Genomic DNA, 16,511 nt, shown 5'->3' with positions numbered 1-16,511 from the left:
AAGGTGGCGCGTCTGGAGTTGTTCGTTCCTCCCGGTGGGCTCGTGGTCTCGCTGGCTTCAGGAGTGAAGCTGCAGACCTTTGCAGTGAGTGTTACAGCTCATAAAAGCGGTGTGGACCCAAAGAGTGAGCAGTACCAAGATTTATTGCAAAGAGCGAAAGAACAAAGCTTCCACAGCGTCGAAGTGGACCCGAGCGCGTTGCCGCTGCTGGCTCGGGCAGCCTGCTTTTATTCTCTTATCTGGCCCCACCCACGTCCTGCTGATTGGTAGAGCCGAGTGGTCTGTTTTGACAGGGCGCTGATTGGTGCGTTTACCATCCCTGAGCTAGACATAAAAGTCCTCCACATCCCCATCAGATCAGTTAGATACAGAGTATGGACATAAAGGTTCTCCAAGGCCCCACCAGAGCAGCTAGATACAGAGTGTCGATTGGTGCATCCACAAACCTCGAGCTAGACACAGGGTGCTGACTGGTGTGCTTACAATCCCCGAGCTAGACATAAAGGTTCTCCACATCCCCACCAGACTCAGGAGCCCAGCTGGCTTCACTCAGTGGATCCTGCACCGGGGCTGCAGGTGGAGCTGCCTCCCAGTCCCGTGCCGTGCGCTCGCACTCCTCAGCCCTCGGGTGGTTGATGGGACTGGGCGCCGTGGAGCAGGGGGTGGCGCTCGTCGGGGAGGCTCGGGCCGCACAGGAGCCCATGGAGGGGGTGGGAGGCTTAGGCATGGCGGGCTGCAGGTCCCGAGCCCTGCCCCGCGGGAAGGCAGCTAAGGCCTGGTGAGAAATCGAGCGCAGCGCCGGTGGGCTGGCACTGCTGGGGGACCCAGTACACCCTCCGCAGCCACTGGCCCGGGTGCTAAGTCCCTCACTGCCCGGGGCCGGCAGGGCCAGCCAGCTGCACTGAGGGTGGGGGGGCCCGCCAAGCCCACGCCCACCCGGAACTCCAGCTGGCCTGCAAGCCCCGCACGCAGCCCCGGTTCCCGCTTGCACCTCTCCCTCCACACCTCCCTGCAAGCTGAGGGAGTGGGCTCTGGCCTTGGCCAGCCCAGAAAAGGGCTCCCACAGTGCAGCGGTGGGCTGAAGGGCTCCTCAAGTGCCGCCAAAGTGGGAGCCCAGGCAGAGGAGACACTGAGAGCAAGCGAGGGCTGTGAGGACTGCCAGCAGGCTGTCACCTCTCATTATGATGTATAGTCATGCATTGCTTCACAATGGGGATATGTTCTGAGAAATGCATTGTTAGGCAATTTCATCATTGTGTGAACATCATAGAGTGTACTCACACAAACCTCGGTGGGATAGCCTGCTCCACACCTAGGCTGTATGGTATGGCCTCTTGCTCCCAGGCTACACACCTCTACAGCATGTTACTGTACTGAATACAGCAGGCAGCTCTAACACAATGGCAAGTATTCATGTATCTAAATATATCTAAATATAGGTAAGGTATAGTGAAAATACACAGTATTATAATCTTATGGGACTACCATCCTATACGCAAATCATTGTTGACCAAAACATCATTATATGGCACAAGATTGTATAAAAATGATGCATGGATTTGATCAACACCAAATTCAGGGAAGAAAAAGAATGAAAAGGCACACACAGGCTGCTGTTCCCTCTGAAACTGGGCAGGAGATACACAGGTGATGGTTATATTTCTATTTTTAGATAAAAGTATTTCGGAGACATAAAAAAGCACTAAGAAAGGGAAGTCTAAGATAAGGGTCAGGCCTTTGTAATCAGTGGGTGTATGTGTTGTGGGGTGGAATGGGGTTTGGGCAAACCGCTATCAGCAAAGAACATAAAAGTTATGTGTTCTGTCCTATAATATGTTTTTGTAATTGAGAGTCTAAATTTTGCATTTGGTTTTAGAAACAAAAGCTTCTTTGTAAAATAATTCACAGTGGAGAACCTATTTCTACAAGGTCCCCTCTAGCTGACACAAAACATTGTAAAGTAAGAATATCACTAGTGAAAGAAAACGTTACTGTGTCTGGGTCCATTTCAAAACAAACACACGTATCACAGGAAAGTGATCAGCCAACACAAGTGGGTAAAGGATGAGAGGAAGCTTCTCTAGCCAAGTCCAAAGCCTTAAGGCTTGAAAGGGACAAACACAGCACTTCTACCACCAAAACCTTAACCAGAATTGCCCTCAAGCTGGACATGGGTGGCACACACCTTAGTCCCAGCTACCTGGGAGGCTGAGGTGGGAGAATCACTTGAGCCTGGATGGTCGAGACTGTAGTGAGCCATGATTGTCCCACTGCACTCCAGCCTGAGCAACAGAGGGAGACTCCACCTCAGAAACAAAACAATAGACAAACAACAACAAAAAAAACAGAACTGCCCTCTGCTACTTCCCACTTGGGAGGAAGCAATTTGTCTGTCATCCTTTTGAAGTACAAAAGGGTAGTTGGAAAGTTCAGCTTGTTCATGCAGTGAATGGAAACATACATAGTCATATATTATAATATGAAATAACAAGTTATTAATCATATAACATAAAAACAGAATTCAGTATTAATACAGGTCCTGTATCCCCTTTGTGAACTGTGTGCAATAAATGTCAAAACATTTAGGGAAATAATTTCTTCACTGGACCCAGAAATGGAAACACCTTGAGAATGTTTATCTGCTGGGAAAAAAAAGCAGGGTGGAGGGAATGCTAAAATCTTTTAAGAGCTTGTGGGTACTTTAAGAACCTGTGGGTACTTTAAAATTTTTAAAAGACTTCATAAAATGTGGTTGTATTTTTATGTTTATAATTTCATTAGAGCTTGAAAGAAACAAAATCTGCAGTGAATTTCATCTATAACCATTTCACCAAAACCTGCCTGAGTGTAATTTCTTCTATGTAAAGGAATCTAGAAGACACGGATTTCTTGAGAGGTTTTGGAGGTAGAAAAAGCAAATCATGTCTTTGGGATCGCCCCATGGAGTCCCCTCTCCAGAGGCCCCTCTGCAGAGGCACACATAGCCCAGAGAGCTCAAGAACTACTGGTCCAGGGCTACTAATTTTGGTGATAACAAGAGCACAGTGCAAAATTCACATTTAATCCCCAAAAAGCACCACCCACCCTCAAGGCCAAATCCACTCATTTTTCCTTCTAATCTTTAAAAGAAATTCTAAACAATTGTTTTGTTTTCCATTTTACCCATCTTGTAGCCTACATAAGTGCTGGGCAGATGCATTGGCTCACGCCTTTAATTCCAGCACTTTGAGAGGTCAAGATGAGTGGGTGGATCACTTGAGCCCAAGGGTTCGAGCCCAAGGGTTCAAGCCCAGGAGTTCAAGACCTGCCTGGACAATATGGCAAAAAAACCCACCTCTACAAAAAAAAAATACAAAAAATTAGCCAGGTGTGCCAGGCGTGGTAGCTCACGCTTGTAATCCCAGCACTTTGGGAGGCTGAGGCAGGTGGAACAGTTGAGGTCAGGAGTTCAAGACCAGCCTGAACAACATGGCGAAACTGTCTCTACTAAAAATACAAAAAAATAGCTGAGTGTGGTGGTGGACACCTGTAATCTCAGCTACTCGGGAAGCTGAGGCAGGAGAATCACTTGAACCCGGGAGGCAGAGGTTGCAGGGAGCCAATATCGTGCCACTGCACTCCAGCCAGGGTGACAAGACTGAAACTTCATCAGAAAAGAGAGGAGAGGAGGGGAGGGGAGGGGAGGGGAGGGCAGGGGAGGGGAGGGGAGGGGAGGAGAGGAGAGGGGAGGAGAGGAGAGAAGAGAAACCATATATAGATTAGTGAAGTGAACTGTAGATCATGAAAGATCATGAATAATTCAAGCCATACCAAAGCTTAGGGTAGAGGTCTCCCAAGAGACACAGTTGGTGGGTTGGGTTCATTGTTCTGATGTTCCTTCTGAAGGTGAAATTTGCTTTTTCTACCTCCCAAAGCATCTTCTAAGACAGAAATATATGCTTAATGGGTGCCTAAATCAAACCTGATCGTAAACATAATACCAGCCCTGTACAAATGAGCAGCTATCCTTGGATTAGAATTAAATGTCAGTGACCTCTAAGAGGTATGTGACTACATTTGGGCCTCAACCCCTGTCTTACTGACTAGGATGGTAGAGTGAAGCTAGAGCAGGCAGTGCTTATTCAAATCCCTTCACCCATCTGTCTAGGCTGTCCCTTCCTTCCTTTACTAATCTATGGAGAGCTACCTGGGGAATAAAGAGACAGCAAGGAAAAAAGCCTCAGAGCAGCCATTTACCAAACATGAATATCCCTGGATGCCTTGGAATCCTTAATCCTAATAGCATGCCACATTTACAAAACCAGTTTTGAAGAATACTTGAAATAGACGTAACACTTTTAATACTCTCAACAAACATTCCAGACGAATATGTCAGCCATGATAATTAGTAAATAAGTCTCACACACGGTCATAAGACAAGCAGTTTATTGTTTAAAAAATGTTGGACTATATTACAAGCTACTAAAGTCTAAGGGAACCTAAATTCATTTACATTTTTAAAATGTCATCTATATTGTAAACAACATTAGTTGATCCAAACTGCAGAAGCCTATGACAATTAATGGCACTTCTGATGTGGCGGTGAAGTTCTGGAAGTGCTTCCGTTCAGAAACTTAGTGTAGAAGAAGAACTGCAGGTGGCTCCATGAGGGACACACGCAGGTACCTGAAACAAGACCCAAAGCAAGGTCAGCACAAGCCAAGGACTTTGGTTTCATAAAATCTCAGGCCACAGAAAACTTTCCAGTAGTTTTAACAGAATGGAAGGAAGCTGGCTGACTACGAGTATTAAAAGCTGACAAATTATAAATCTAGGTCTCTTCAAATTTATTCGTAAATTTGTACATGTAACCTTACTTTTCCAACCTGGCACCAGATATACAATTTAATCTATTTTTAATCTAGTAACCATTACTATAACCCATTAAGCTTTAAATAGAGAGCTAAGATATGAAAATGTCAGTGACTTACTTCGAAGCCTTGTACTTCTCCCTAATTGCTTGCTGAGGTCGATGGGGTATATCAAGGTATGCTTTATGAAGCTCACTCAGGCAAGGCACAATTTCACTTAATGAATACCCTGTAAATGCAGCAAGCGTTTCTGGCTAACGAGACAAAAGAAAAAAAAATTGCTTCACATAACTATATATTAGAGATCTGAAGATAACCAATTTGAAATAAAGGGAATTAATCCCTTAGTAAATATTCACATTCATCTTGAAAGAAACCAGAACCCCCTTCAGAGACTTTAGAGGTAAAATATCAGAAAGAACAGCCAGGGCTCTAAATTTCCTCATATTACAAATTTATAATGCTCAACTTGGGGCTGGATCACTTTCCTTGTTCCCTCATGAGTGAAATTTTTACTGGTCCCTTATAGAGCCCTGCTTGCCTGATCATTCTATTTGTACACAACATGAAAACTTTTTAGTCAAGACACTGCAGTGCTGGAATAAGAATTGCTTAAAAAAAGTAAAAGAAAAATTTTAAAAAAAGAAAATGCAGCAGAAAAAAACATAAGCATCCATGAAAATAAAGGTAGACACCCCACTTCTTTTAGTACAACAGTGAGCCTTCAGAACCAACCTAGGGGTCCATTTCTGATGTTGCCACCTTCTTGGGCAAGAGGCAACACTTTACTGCCCTGTTGTCTTGAAAGCCTGAGGTGCAATATTCTGGCCATCCTAATTGGACCCAGGTTTGTTTTTGTTTTTGTTTTTGTTTTTAATATAGAGGAAAAAAGTCAACAGCTTTTGCTTGAAGCGGTCAATGATTGTACTTCAAGGGCCCTCCCTGAATAACAGTGGGCACTGAGGTTTCCAGGCCTGCTTCTGTTTAAGGAGCATGTAATGCTATCTCCTTGACTTATTGCAATCTCACTCCTCATAGAGTGAAGCCATTGAGTCAAAGCCATGAAGACTGACCTGGAAGACTCAGAGGCATGTTGTGGTCTGCTGTCAAGATGACCAGATCCTTATTAAACTAACTTGCCCTCATAAGAGGCAAGCCCATTCTAGATAGACCTTGAATTTCATCTAGAAAGAGGTTAGAATCTTACCCAAAAGTGCTTGTTCACAGTATAGTTTGCCAGGCAAAAAGCTGCTGCAGCTATCAATGAAGGAAGATATTTCAAGAATGGATCTGCTTCAAGTAGACTCAGCTCTGCTACATACTAAGCACAAGAGAAGAAAACACATTGGAATTAGAAATGTGACTAAGGTCACAAGTAAGCCTGGAAATGGCAAGGAAATAAAAGGTATCTTATCTTTGTTCAGTCGGCATCTACAGAAATAGATGCTCAAAATTATTTGCTGGGTTAGTAATTGGTATGCCTGTCTATAACAGTAACATTTATGTTTTGGTAAAATGTCAATGCAAAAGTATTTGGCCTACTCAAAGTATAGGTGATAGGTTACTTTTCTTATGCTAATAGTTTAGGTTTATGCTGAGATAAAGTGGCACTGCTCTGGCAGCTGGAATTGGAACAGAGATTTTAGCCAAAAGACAAAAATATTAAAGCTATTAATCTATCAGGCAAATGCATGCAGTTCAGCGACTAGGACAGCACCAGTGGGAACATCTCATATTAGAAGAAACATAGTAAAACATGTGGACATCCTTATTACTCTTTGCACAGCACGTAAATACCAGATATCCTAGAATATGCTCGCTGGAAACCCAGTTGACCAAACCAATACTTCAATGCCTTCAACTAAAGTTCTGTAACTCCAAACAACCAAAGAATGCTCATTACTTAATATACTAGGATGTGACTAGAACCATATTAAACTAGATTTACTTTGTTCCCACTCTATAAACCTAGGAGGTTTTGCTTGTATGCGTTCTGTATCCAATAAGGGAACAGTTTCCAAGCTTAAATTTTTAAATAGTTGGGTGATTAGACAACCCGTGCCTGCCATAGTCAATAGTAATGCCTTATAACCAAAAGCTGGGTTCTTAAAATTAGCTCTCTTTCAGCACTGGGACAGTTTTTGTGGGCCTGTGGGAAGAAAACTGAAAAGGAAAGAACTGAAGGATGATTGGGAAAGGTTGATTTTTACGCTCCTTGGCACTGGAAGTTCCTGGGAATCACGCAGCATACACACCTTAGCCAGGTTCTCAGTCCTGTCACACACTCCTTGTCGCCTCAAGTACTGAAGGAGAAACTGGTTGGTGGTTGGTACTGTCAGATCAAAAGCTAGAACTTTCAGAAGCAAGTGTTCCATTTTTAACAGTTGTCGTTTTGTGTATGTATCATCAGTGATATAGACAAACTCGTCTACTTCAGGAGGATATATCTCTTCATATTTCCTGGAAAAGGAAGAGTTTTTAGAAGTAAAACTTGGAACCTATGGCTCTGCTCCTGTGCTACCATAAGCCACACCTCTCCGCATGGCCCTTGCAGACTTACTTTGCAGACACATAACCACTTAAATACCACTGAATGACTCAAGGCTGTGAAAATATTAGGAGCTTGTTTCTGGACCAAGAACATGATTATTACAAGGATATGCTACATTTACTTCTAGGAATAGTAACAGAAACAATTTCCAACTGAGAATTTTAGGTTTGGGCCTGTGATACACTGAAAGATTCTGAATGACAGACACTACAGGTAAATTCCTACACATTCTACAGGCCTCAAATCACTTCATAGAAAAAAGTGTTATGATCAACACAATGATAGAAACAAACTCCACAGGCCTCTAGTTTTTAAAAAGATGCTGTTCAACTTTCTCCACTGAATTAGCAAATGATGCTTACAGCCAAGAGATATAACAATATAATTTCACTATGATCAATTCTTTCCTTCTGCCTTTGTTTCTACTTTCTTAGGGGAATTTTGGCAAGTTTTTATGCGTTAACAATAGAATGTTTGAGACCAGAAGAACAGAAAAGAAACTACCACTTAGTGACAGGTAACTTAAAGGTAGCTCAGCCACAACCCAGCTCTCTTTTCCCACAAAATTAGGTACTGTGTTACGAATGACTGATAGTAACAGGAACCAGTTGAAGTAGTTTATTCACTGTAACCAAATAAACCTGTTATTATGGGTCATTTGCTAGATCATGAAGACAGCTTTTTGTAACCACACTGTCTTCAAATAGGACTTAATAGACAGGAAATAGCCAAAAGGCTACACTGCAAAATAGGTAAATTAGATCCTGAATTTGAGCTGACGGCTGCCTTAGTCATGACATTGAACTTGTTGCTATAAATTATAACCAGGTGATTGAAGAGTAAACATGTGGTAAGATTCAGTTTCTCAGTCAATCCTGTGAAGAGGATGATTTTTTATCAAAGGACACCTGACTAGTTTTAATTATCAAGCATTGCATTTCTTCAATAAGAAATGGAGGACAAAAATTCAGTGTTTTGACAAGTGATAGTTTCATATTATGCAAGCTGAAAGAACACTTACGAAGCCAAAAGAATAGCTGCTGTTCCTACGAGCTGCAGTTTCCCTCTCAGAACAGACATACGTGAAAGGAACCTGTCCAGGAAGTTGACAGACAGATACAGGGTCTCTGCTCGAAGTTTATATTCTTCCCCAACCTCCACCAGCCAGTCCACCAGAATCGTGCGCATGCCTTCCGTGATGTCTGGCTGCTTCTTCATGTAGTGTGCTTTGGGTCTGTGCCTTATCTGATTGGGAAAAGGTTTTGATATTTAGTAGTTGCAATTTCAGAAAGATCATTCCATACTACAGTTGCTATTTAAAAATCTCACAAGCAAAGGTTGGAAAGATCCTGATCAGAGCCAAATAAATCTTTATTGTAACAAGGAAGAAAGTGTAAATTTCTGGTTCTGTAAAGTAATTGGTTAGCAAATTAACCTGGGGTTGGGGGGGCAGGGGAAAATGGCAATATGAATTATTCCTAAGAATGAAATATTTAACATATAAACCCTTTGAATCATGTAGAAATAGTCCAAGCAATTGCAACTTGCCATCACAACTATTATTTTTCATAGATATTCTTATGTTTAGCTGGCATAAGAGTGCCATTCACTAGTGGTTATGGACCAAGAGTTTATAATTTATCTTAGTAATAAGAGCTTGGGTCCTGAAGATTGAAGTAGAAGGCAGGAAAACTTACTTCAGCTTCCCTAAGGTACTGATAAATTTCTTCAGCATATTCAGTCACATTTGTCACATCTGTGCCAAGATTGGATATGTCTTCAGACTGGGAGAGGAGAGATGAATCTACCAGCATAGGAGAAACTGCAAGAGTTCAACATTGTCAGATAACTCATTTAATTTAAACATTTGTTCAATCCACTAACCCTCCACAGGCAGTTGTGAATACAGTTATTACTTGCTGTTTTTCTCTTGCTAGTTACTAGCTATTGAATGCTGCAGGCAGTTATAAATACAAGGTACCATCAGCCATCAACCATAGGCAAGTCAGTTACCTGTGTTGAAATCCAGCAGGAAGTGCAGGTCTGACTTGAGCGTGCTGGTGTCTACTTCATACACATCCTCAAACGCCATCCCCTCTCTAACTGAGCAGCTGTCTTCGTCCCCCTGCTCTAGTTCATCCATGTAGATGTCAAACCCTTGCTTGGGGGGCTCTTGGACCTCACAGTCAGGGAGCGCTTTCTTTCCAGCTGGAGGGAAGGCATTTTCTGATCCAGAATAACACCTGATTCGTGTGATCCCCTAAAAAACGTTTAAATCTTTTGTTAGAGGCCACGTCAAAGACCACAGAGGCAATGTGAACCTGCATGACTCAAACCAACAGCCTGGGAAGGTAAGATAAATTCTAAAGGGAAAAATCTATGTCGGCAATTTAATTCCAAAAAAAAAAAAAAATCTTCAAAAGTGTAATTTTTCCCCCCTTATCTTGGTCTACATTTGATATTTGGAGAAAGAGCTACCTAAAATTTTAATCTGCCTCACATATGTATCAAAGGAAATTCAAGATTGTAGAAAAAAGAAAACGTATAGCTCTCTTCCAAAATGAAATGGGTACCACATATAAAGGGAAAACTGTAAATTGGCTTTTATATTTATAGCATCACGAGATTTTATAAGTAGCATAACTCTTGATGCAGTGACTGAGTTCCTACAATTCCCCTCCTTAAATAAATAACTTTTTAGCCAGAAGGCCCCTATAATATTTCCATTTTATATCCACTTATTAAGAAACACGATTTTGGAAACTGATGCTGCTAAATTCTCTTACAAGCCACAGAACCTTTACATATGACATAATGCATTTACTCTTGGGGAAATTTCTTAATCATTTCTCCTTTTTCTCTATTCTTATAACATGAACAATGGGAACAACTGTGGTGCCACCACAGTGAACAAGCATAATGCATCAAACACTGTTGCATGTTAAGGTGAGCCATGCCAGATGGCATGAATGTCAGCTGAATCAGGGCAGGTGGGCAAGCTCTACGAACCTGAGCTATATTTATGCAAATGCCAGCTCTGTCTATCACATTAACCTTTTGTTTATAATGTATCTTGGTGTATACTGTTGAAGGCTACTTCTAAGTTAGTAGGTGGTTCCATAACTTTCCCTTTTATTTATCAAGTTAAATAGATGATCTATGTCTAGTAAGAAAATGAACACTTATGGTAGTAAATGGGGGGAAATCACAAAGACAACAAAGAGTCATAATCAGAAGTTACTGTAACCAGATAACCAAGTTACTGCCAGGTTTGACTCCTGCTACATAGATACTGTGTCCATAGGCTGGGACATATATTTAATCAACAAATATTTACTGAGTATCTACTATGTGCTGGAAGCTTTTCTCGTGCCCAGAATTTAGCAGTGAACGAAATGTTTAAAAAGAACTACCCTGATGGAGTTTATATTCTAGTCTGTGGGAGAGGAAGGAAACAAACTAGAAAAGACACAGTAGGAGCAAACAGAGTAGAGTGAGACAGTCATATAGGGCATGAGGACAGAAAGAAAAGAGAGGCCAATAATGAAGGACTTACCATAGGACAATTAAGGATTAGTTTTCATTACTATTATTTTGTTTTTGTTCACTTGCCAAGGCTGATCTAAGAACTGGCTTTTATTCAGAGACAGGAGCCACTGGAATTTTGGGCAAAGGAGTGGCATAATCTTTTTATTTCTTAAAAGGATTATTCTGGCTGTGCATAGGTGGAGAGTAAGTAAGCCAATCAATTACAAAACTTGAAAAATTCTAAGTGAGACACAATAGGGATTTGAACCAGGGAAGTAATTGTAAACCGTGAAGAGCAAAATGGTTCTAGACATTTAAAAAGTAGAGCTAATAATATTTTCTCATTAGGTTAGATGTGGGGTGAGAGAAAAATAAGAATCAAGGAAGACAAAGGTTTGGAGGCTAAATAACAGGAAGGATGGATACTCCATTTACTGAGATAAGGAAGACTTGGGAAGGGCAGTCTGGGAGTAGGGAAAAGGATGGATGTTTCGTTTTACACATTGCTTATTATATGACCTAAGTGGAGATGCCAAGTAGGCTCCTGAATATATGAGCCTGCAATAAAGCTCAGAGGCCCAGGCCAGAGATAGAAATATCAGTCATCACCAAATAGAGAGTGTTTAATGCTAGGAGACTAAGAGGCCACTAAGGGAGTGAGTGCAAGATTTAGATCAAAGACTAGGCTCTAGGGCACTCTAACTTGTAGAGACTATACATATATAAGTAACAATTAGAATATCAAACAGTGGCCAATGAGCTAGGTAGAAAACTTGGAGAGAGTGGTGTTCTACAAGCTGAATGAGAAGAAATTATTTCAAAGGAAAAAGAATGATCAACCATATGAAATAATGCTGATCAGTCGAGGAAGGAAAAGACTGTGAATTGAGTCAAAATAGAGCAGGAAAAGAACTAGAGACAGAGCATTCATCCAATAAACAATGTGTGCCGTCCTGGCCAGGCCCAGGCACTGTTCAAAGTAATGGACACACAACAGTGAACATGACAACCTAAATCAACACCTGGATGGAGCTTACATGTTAGTGGGAAAGGCAACATTATATATGTCAAGATACAACAAACTCTCAAGATATGTGGCTTTAAATGGGATAGCTTCTGTCCCATTACTTAAATTTCTTTAAGCACTTCAATTACTTTAATCGACATAATGCAAACAGTTCCTAGACCTATTTCCTTGATATGGAAAACTAACAAAGAAAATTCATTGCCATTTCTAGCTGAAAAAGGGACCGGTCAAGGTGATTTTACAAAATCAATTTCTTCCCTGTGGTCCAGATTCCAGGGTTGTAATACTCAGAGGGAGCGTTTAGTTGAAAGGTTTTTAAGATGGAAAAATGGCAATATTTTTGTATGCTTAAAGGTTTGGCCCAGTAGAAAAGAAAAAACTAATGAGAGAAAGAAAAGTGGCTATAGCGACATCCTTGAAGAAGCAAGAAGACATGAGTATATTGTACACATGGCAGGGGGGCCACCTCGCATGAGAGCAGGGACATAGCAGTCACATAACAGGATGTAGATGGCAGATTATATGGCACACGGGGACATGTGGAGATTCTCTTCTGCTTGCTTCTATATTTTTAGGAAAATAGGATACAAAGTGATCAGCTGAGAGTGGGCATGAAGGAGGAGGTCACTGAGGATTAAACAGAGAAGGGAAGGTACAAAATAGATTTCTAAGCAGGTTGCAGAGGATAGCTGTGGGAAATGCAGAAGTGGCACCATGTCACGTAAGAGGTTAGCAACTGGGAATTTCAAATGCGACCATTCAACACAGGCACAACTGACAATTCATAAGAAGCAAGTCTCAGGCTTTAAGTTTTTTTTTTTTTTTTTGAGACGGAGTCTTTCTCTGTCCCCCAGGCTGGAGTGCAGTGGCGCGATCTCGGCTCACCGCAACCTCCACCTCCTGGGTTCACGCCATTCTCCTGCCTCAGCCTCCCGAGTAGCTGGGAATACAGGCGCCCGCCACCATGCCCGGCTAATTTTTTGTGTTTTTAGTAGAGACGGGGTTTCACCATGTTAGTCAGGATGGTCTCGATCTCCTGACCTCGTGATCCGCCCGCCTCGGCCTCCCAAAGTGCTGGGATTACAGGCTTGAGCCACCGCGCCCGGCTCAGGCTTTAAGTTTTAAAAAGCAAACATTACTAAGCAAATTAAAATTTGTTAAAACCACTTCCACTCAATTTTCTCCAAAGCTTTGAACAGATCAGTAGATGAGGGGCTTCTAATCTAGTTTCTACCATAGCTTTCTTTTGGCAGAGGCTTAAACTTTTCAGATTTTCTCACCTATGAAATAGGAAAGGTATAGTTTTCAGTCTGATAAGGTATCTATGATCAGTTAAGTTCACACAACTAATATCTGAGGAACCATTACCTGTTAGCATAGCTGCTTAGTCAGTACTGGGAAGATGTCTGCCTTCAAAACACCCATTTTGGAGTAATCTAGTCTAGCCTGATCTAATCCTGATTTTAACACTATCCCCAATGAACACAGCCAAGATTATCCAGGTTTGCTTTAGGCACAGCCTGCATCAATGTGAACACTGCTGTAACCTGGAGGAACCCCAGTTTATTTGGAAGCATTCACATTCCTTTTAGCCCAGCCCTTAATTTACTTTAATATACATAACCCAAACAGTTCCTAGACCTATTTCCTTGATAGTGGAAAAAATAACAAAGAAAACTAATCACTATTTCTAGCTGAACACCGAATCCCTCAAGGTGATCTTAAGAAATCAACTGGCCTGCCACTGTGGCTTACGCCTGTAATCCCAACACTCTGGGAGGCCGAGGTGGGCGGGTCACCTGAGGTCAGGAGTTGGTGGCCAGCCTGGCCAACATGGTGAAATCCCATCTCTACTAAATACAAAAATTAGCCGGGTGTGGTGGTGGGTGCCTGAAATCCCAGCTACTCAGGAGGCTGAGGCAGGAGAATCGCTGGAACCTGGGAGGTGGTGGTTGCAGTGAGCCGAGATCGCGTCACTGCACTCCAGCCTGGCGGCAAGAGCGAAACTCCGTCTCAAAAAAAAAAAAAAAGAAGGAAAGGAGAGGAGAGGAGAGGGGGAAGGAAGAGAAAAGAAAAAGAAAGAGAAAGAAAAGGAAAAGAAAAGAAAAGAAAAGAAAAGAAAAGAAAAGAAAAGAAAAGAAAAGAAAAGAAAAGAAATCAACTTCCCTGTAGTCCAGATTCCAGGGTTGTAATACTCAGGGGGAGCTGTAGGTACCAGGGCAAGAGAAAAGCACCTGGCCCCAAAGCAGGGGAGCCGTTCTCCACAAGCATCATTCCCAGTGCGTCTGAGTCATTACCTGGCCACAGGTCCTCCTGTACTGCCCATTTTCAGTTAGCAGCCCCAGCACTGTCCTCTGCGGGGGATCCCGGCCCAGCGGGGCTCTGGTGAGTATCTGACAAGCATCAGGACCTCGGGCCACTGTAGCCAGCACAACTCCACTCTTGGGGTTGCTGCAGTGCATTGCCTCAGACTCCACGGGCTGCTGCTACCAGGGAAAGAGAAACAGACAAGCTGGTTAGTCAACCCCGTCCACCCGGGGCTCCAAGGACACAGCGAACCTCTAGGAGGGAGAGCACCAAGCAATGGGACTAACACCAATTGCTTATCTTCCCAGAAATTATTAGGGCTGAAAGGGCAGGTGCGACTGCACAGGCGATCAAAGTTGCTCTGAACCAAAACAGTCATTTGAATCCCCGAGGAAGGCTTTTTATCCCAAGACCTCGTGTTGGGCTGGAAGGAGAGAAACATTCTGACAAGCCTCCAAGTCGTGATACTAAACCCACGTTACCTGAAAGTTGAAATCTGGGAGCCCTCGTCTTCCCCAGATGAGATACTCTTCTCCCCAGCCCCCAATAAAAGATCCAGGGTACATGACTGCGGGAAAGCCGGTCTCCATCCCAAGTGACAAGCAGGGTGCTGCGCTGCGGCCTCCTCCCACCAGACAGGAGGCCCCAAAACCTGACTGGACCCCAAAGCCGGCCCCGCTATTCCAGGCGTTATCTTCCTATGTGTCCGGAACAACTGGCAAGTGCACTGGAGGATCGGGGTTAAGAGGTTGGCCGGCTGGGCGGGGCAGGGTTGGGCTGGGCAGGGCCGGGCCGGGCGGGGCAGGGCGGGGCAGGGAGGGCAGGGCAGGGCAGGGCAGGGCAGGGCAGGGCAGGGAAGGGCGGGGAGGGAAGGACCAAGTGTCGAGGGATTCCAGGCTGGGAGGCGGCCGGGCTCAGCGCTGCGGCGGAGCTGCCCACCCGCGTCTGTTGAATCGGCCAATCAGCGGCACTCCCGGACCTAGCGGGAGCGTTTCCATGCCGACCGCTACGGGCTTGCGCTCTCCGGGGCCGCATCGCCAGGGCGACCTGCTCACCTGACTCGCTCCGGGTGGACGCGCCGCGACCCCTGGGCGTTCAGGCCCCTGCGGGACCAACGGGCGACGGCCCTCCATCTCCAACTGTGCGTCTCCGCCCGGGCGAGGTGGGGCTGGCCGCGGCTGTCTGCACACGTCCCCTCTGGTCCGCGCCCCCGGCCTGAGAGGGCGGACTCGCCCACCCCACGATGGCCCCGGCTTTGGAAGGGACTGTTTCCGTGACCCGTTCTCCCAACAGCCGCTAACAACCCCCTCTAACGTCTCCTGCGCGGCCCGCTCCTGAGAACCCTGGCTCGGGAGAGCGACGCGGGGTCCTCGGGGCAGCGCAGGCTGCGGCGTCCTGCCCACAGTGGCCCGAGGGCGCGGCTCGCTCCGGCTCGGCTCACACACCTGCGCTTCCTGCCGGGAGGCGGCTGGGACGCGGCGGGGCTGCCCCAAGTGCGGTCGCGCCAGTGTTGCGTCTCCATCGCTGGGGGTCCTTGCGGGCCGCGCCTGCCCCGCCCGGCTCCCGGTGCATGTGGCCTGCGAGGCGGCAGAGATGTGGGAATTTAGGGTCGCATGTGGTGCTCGAGGTCCCCACGAGAGGTCTTCCCCCGCGGGCTCCTGCGCAACTGCGTGAAGCCGGCCCGGGAAAGCCAAGATTGTGGCCCAGGAAGAGGAAGGAACGCGGGCGATAGAGCTGGGGCTTGGGACGTTGAGGGGGTCGGTGGCGGCGCTGGGGGCTGGGCGGGCGGCCCGGCCGCGAGGGGAGAGGAGTCCCTGGGGTCCTTCTACGGGGGCTCCTGGAAACTCGGGGGCTCAGACGCCTGCATAGGTGACTGACAAGCCAGGTGAAATAATCGAACTTTATTTTTTAAAAAATAATATGTATATATGCACACACACATTACCAATGCTATAGTCTGTTACTACTTCTGCTTTTTTTTAAACATCCATCCCTAAATCTCTAAATCAGACCCAAAGTCTATTCAAATGGCCACTTTATGCAAGCAACCCCCTCTAAGAGCGTTTTTCTAAGTGTGCGTTATTAACATTTTCACCAAGCAAACTGAGTGTGGGCATTGCTTTAATGGGAAAATAGTAGTATTCTAACAAAAGCGCGTGTTGAAAGCCGTGCAGTTGAGTCAAATATTAAGAAGTTGGTAAGCATCTGGAGAATCAAGGCTGGATGAGGGAGGAACGCAGAAACGGAT

The 16,511-nt window shown here is 44.7% G+C and overlaps 2 protein-coding genes across 5 annotated transcripts in view; one reads left to right on the top strand and one right to left on the bottom strand.

Annotated features, from left to right (window-relative positions):
* Window positions 1-4,408: 4,408 nt before the first annotated feature.
* On the bottom strand, window positions 4,409-15,461 carry CCNA1 (cyclin A1). 4 transcript variants are annotated; one of them, XM_055244246.1, is made up of 9 exons: window positions 15,319-15,461; window positions 14,254-14,442; window positions 9,415-9,661; window positions 9,099-9,223; window positions 8,423-8,646; window positions 7,106-7,310; window positions 6,058-6,171; window positions 4,971-5,104; window positions 4,409-4,665 (listed from the first exon to the last, which is right to left on the bottom strand). In XM_055244246.1, exons 1-9 carry the CDS (start codon window positions 15,394-15,396, stop codon window positions 4,614-4,616), a joined length of 1,368 nt encoding a protein of 455 aa, XP_055100221.1. In that variant the 5' UTR covers window positions 15,397-15,461; the 3' UTR covers window positions 4,409-4,613. The 4 variants fall into 4 exon arrangements, with proteins under 4 accessions (XP_055100221.1, XP_055100222.1, XP_055100219.1 ...); XM_055244247.1 differs by having other exon boundaries at window positions 14,254-14,439; XM_055244244.2 differs by lacking the exon at window positions 15,319-15,461 and adding an exon at window positions 14,746-15,007.
* The window catches only part of SPART (spartin), an 80,990-nt gene continuing 79,881 nt past the window's right edge, over window positions 15,403-16,511 (top strand). The window contains exon 1 of the mRNA XM_055244239.2: window positions 15,403-15,425. The gene's annotated coding sequence lies outside the window, so the exon portion shown is untranslated. The remainder of the gene's footprint in view (window positions 15,426-16,511) is intronic.

Source organism: Symphalangus syndactylus, chromosome 15, assembly GCF_028878055.3.
Source record: "Symphalangus syndactylus isolate Jambi chromosome 15, NHGRI_mSymSyn1-v2.1_pri, whole genome shotgun sequence".
Classification (NCBI taxonomy): Eukaryota; Metazoa; Chordata; class Mammalia; order Primates; family Hylobatidae; genus Symphalangus; species Symphalangus syndactylus.
The sequence above is the reverse complement of the archived record's forward strand: the minus strand, read 5'-3'. Positions and strand labels throughout refer to the sequence as shown.

Bases quoted from the DNA above. Each gene is read 5' to 3' on its own strand.
- CCNA1 (XM_055244244.2), bottom strand. From the start codon at position 14,853: ATGGAGACCGGCTTTCCCGCAGTCATGTACCCTGGATCTTTTATTGGG. The intron at 8,647-9,098 runs GTAAGTTTTCCT...TTTCCCAATCAG, and splicing joins AGTACCTTAGGGAAGCTGAA to ATAAGGCACAGACCCAAAGC. The intron at 4,666-4,970 runs GTAAGTCACTGA...GTCTTGTTTCAG, and splicing joins GAGAAGTACAAGGCTTCGAA to GTACCTGCGTGTGTCCCTCA.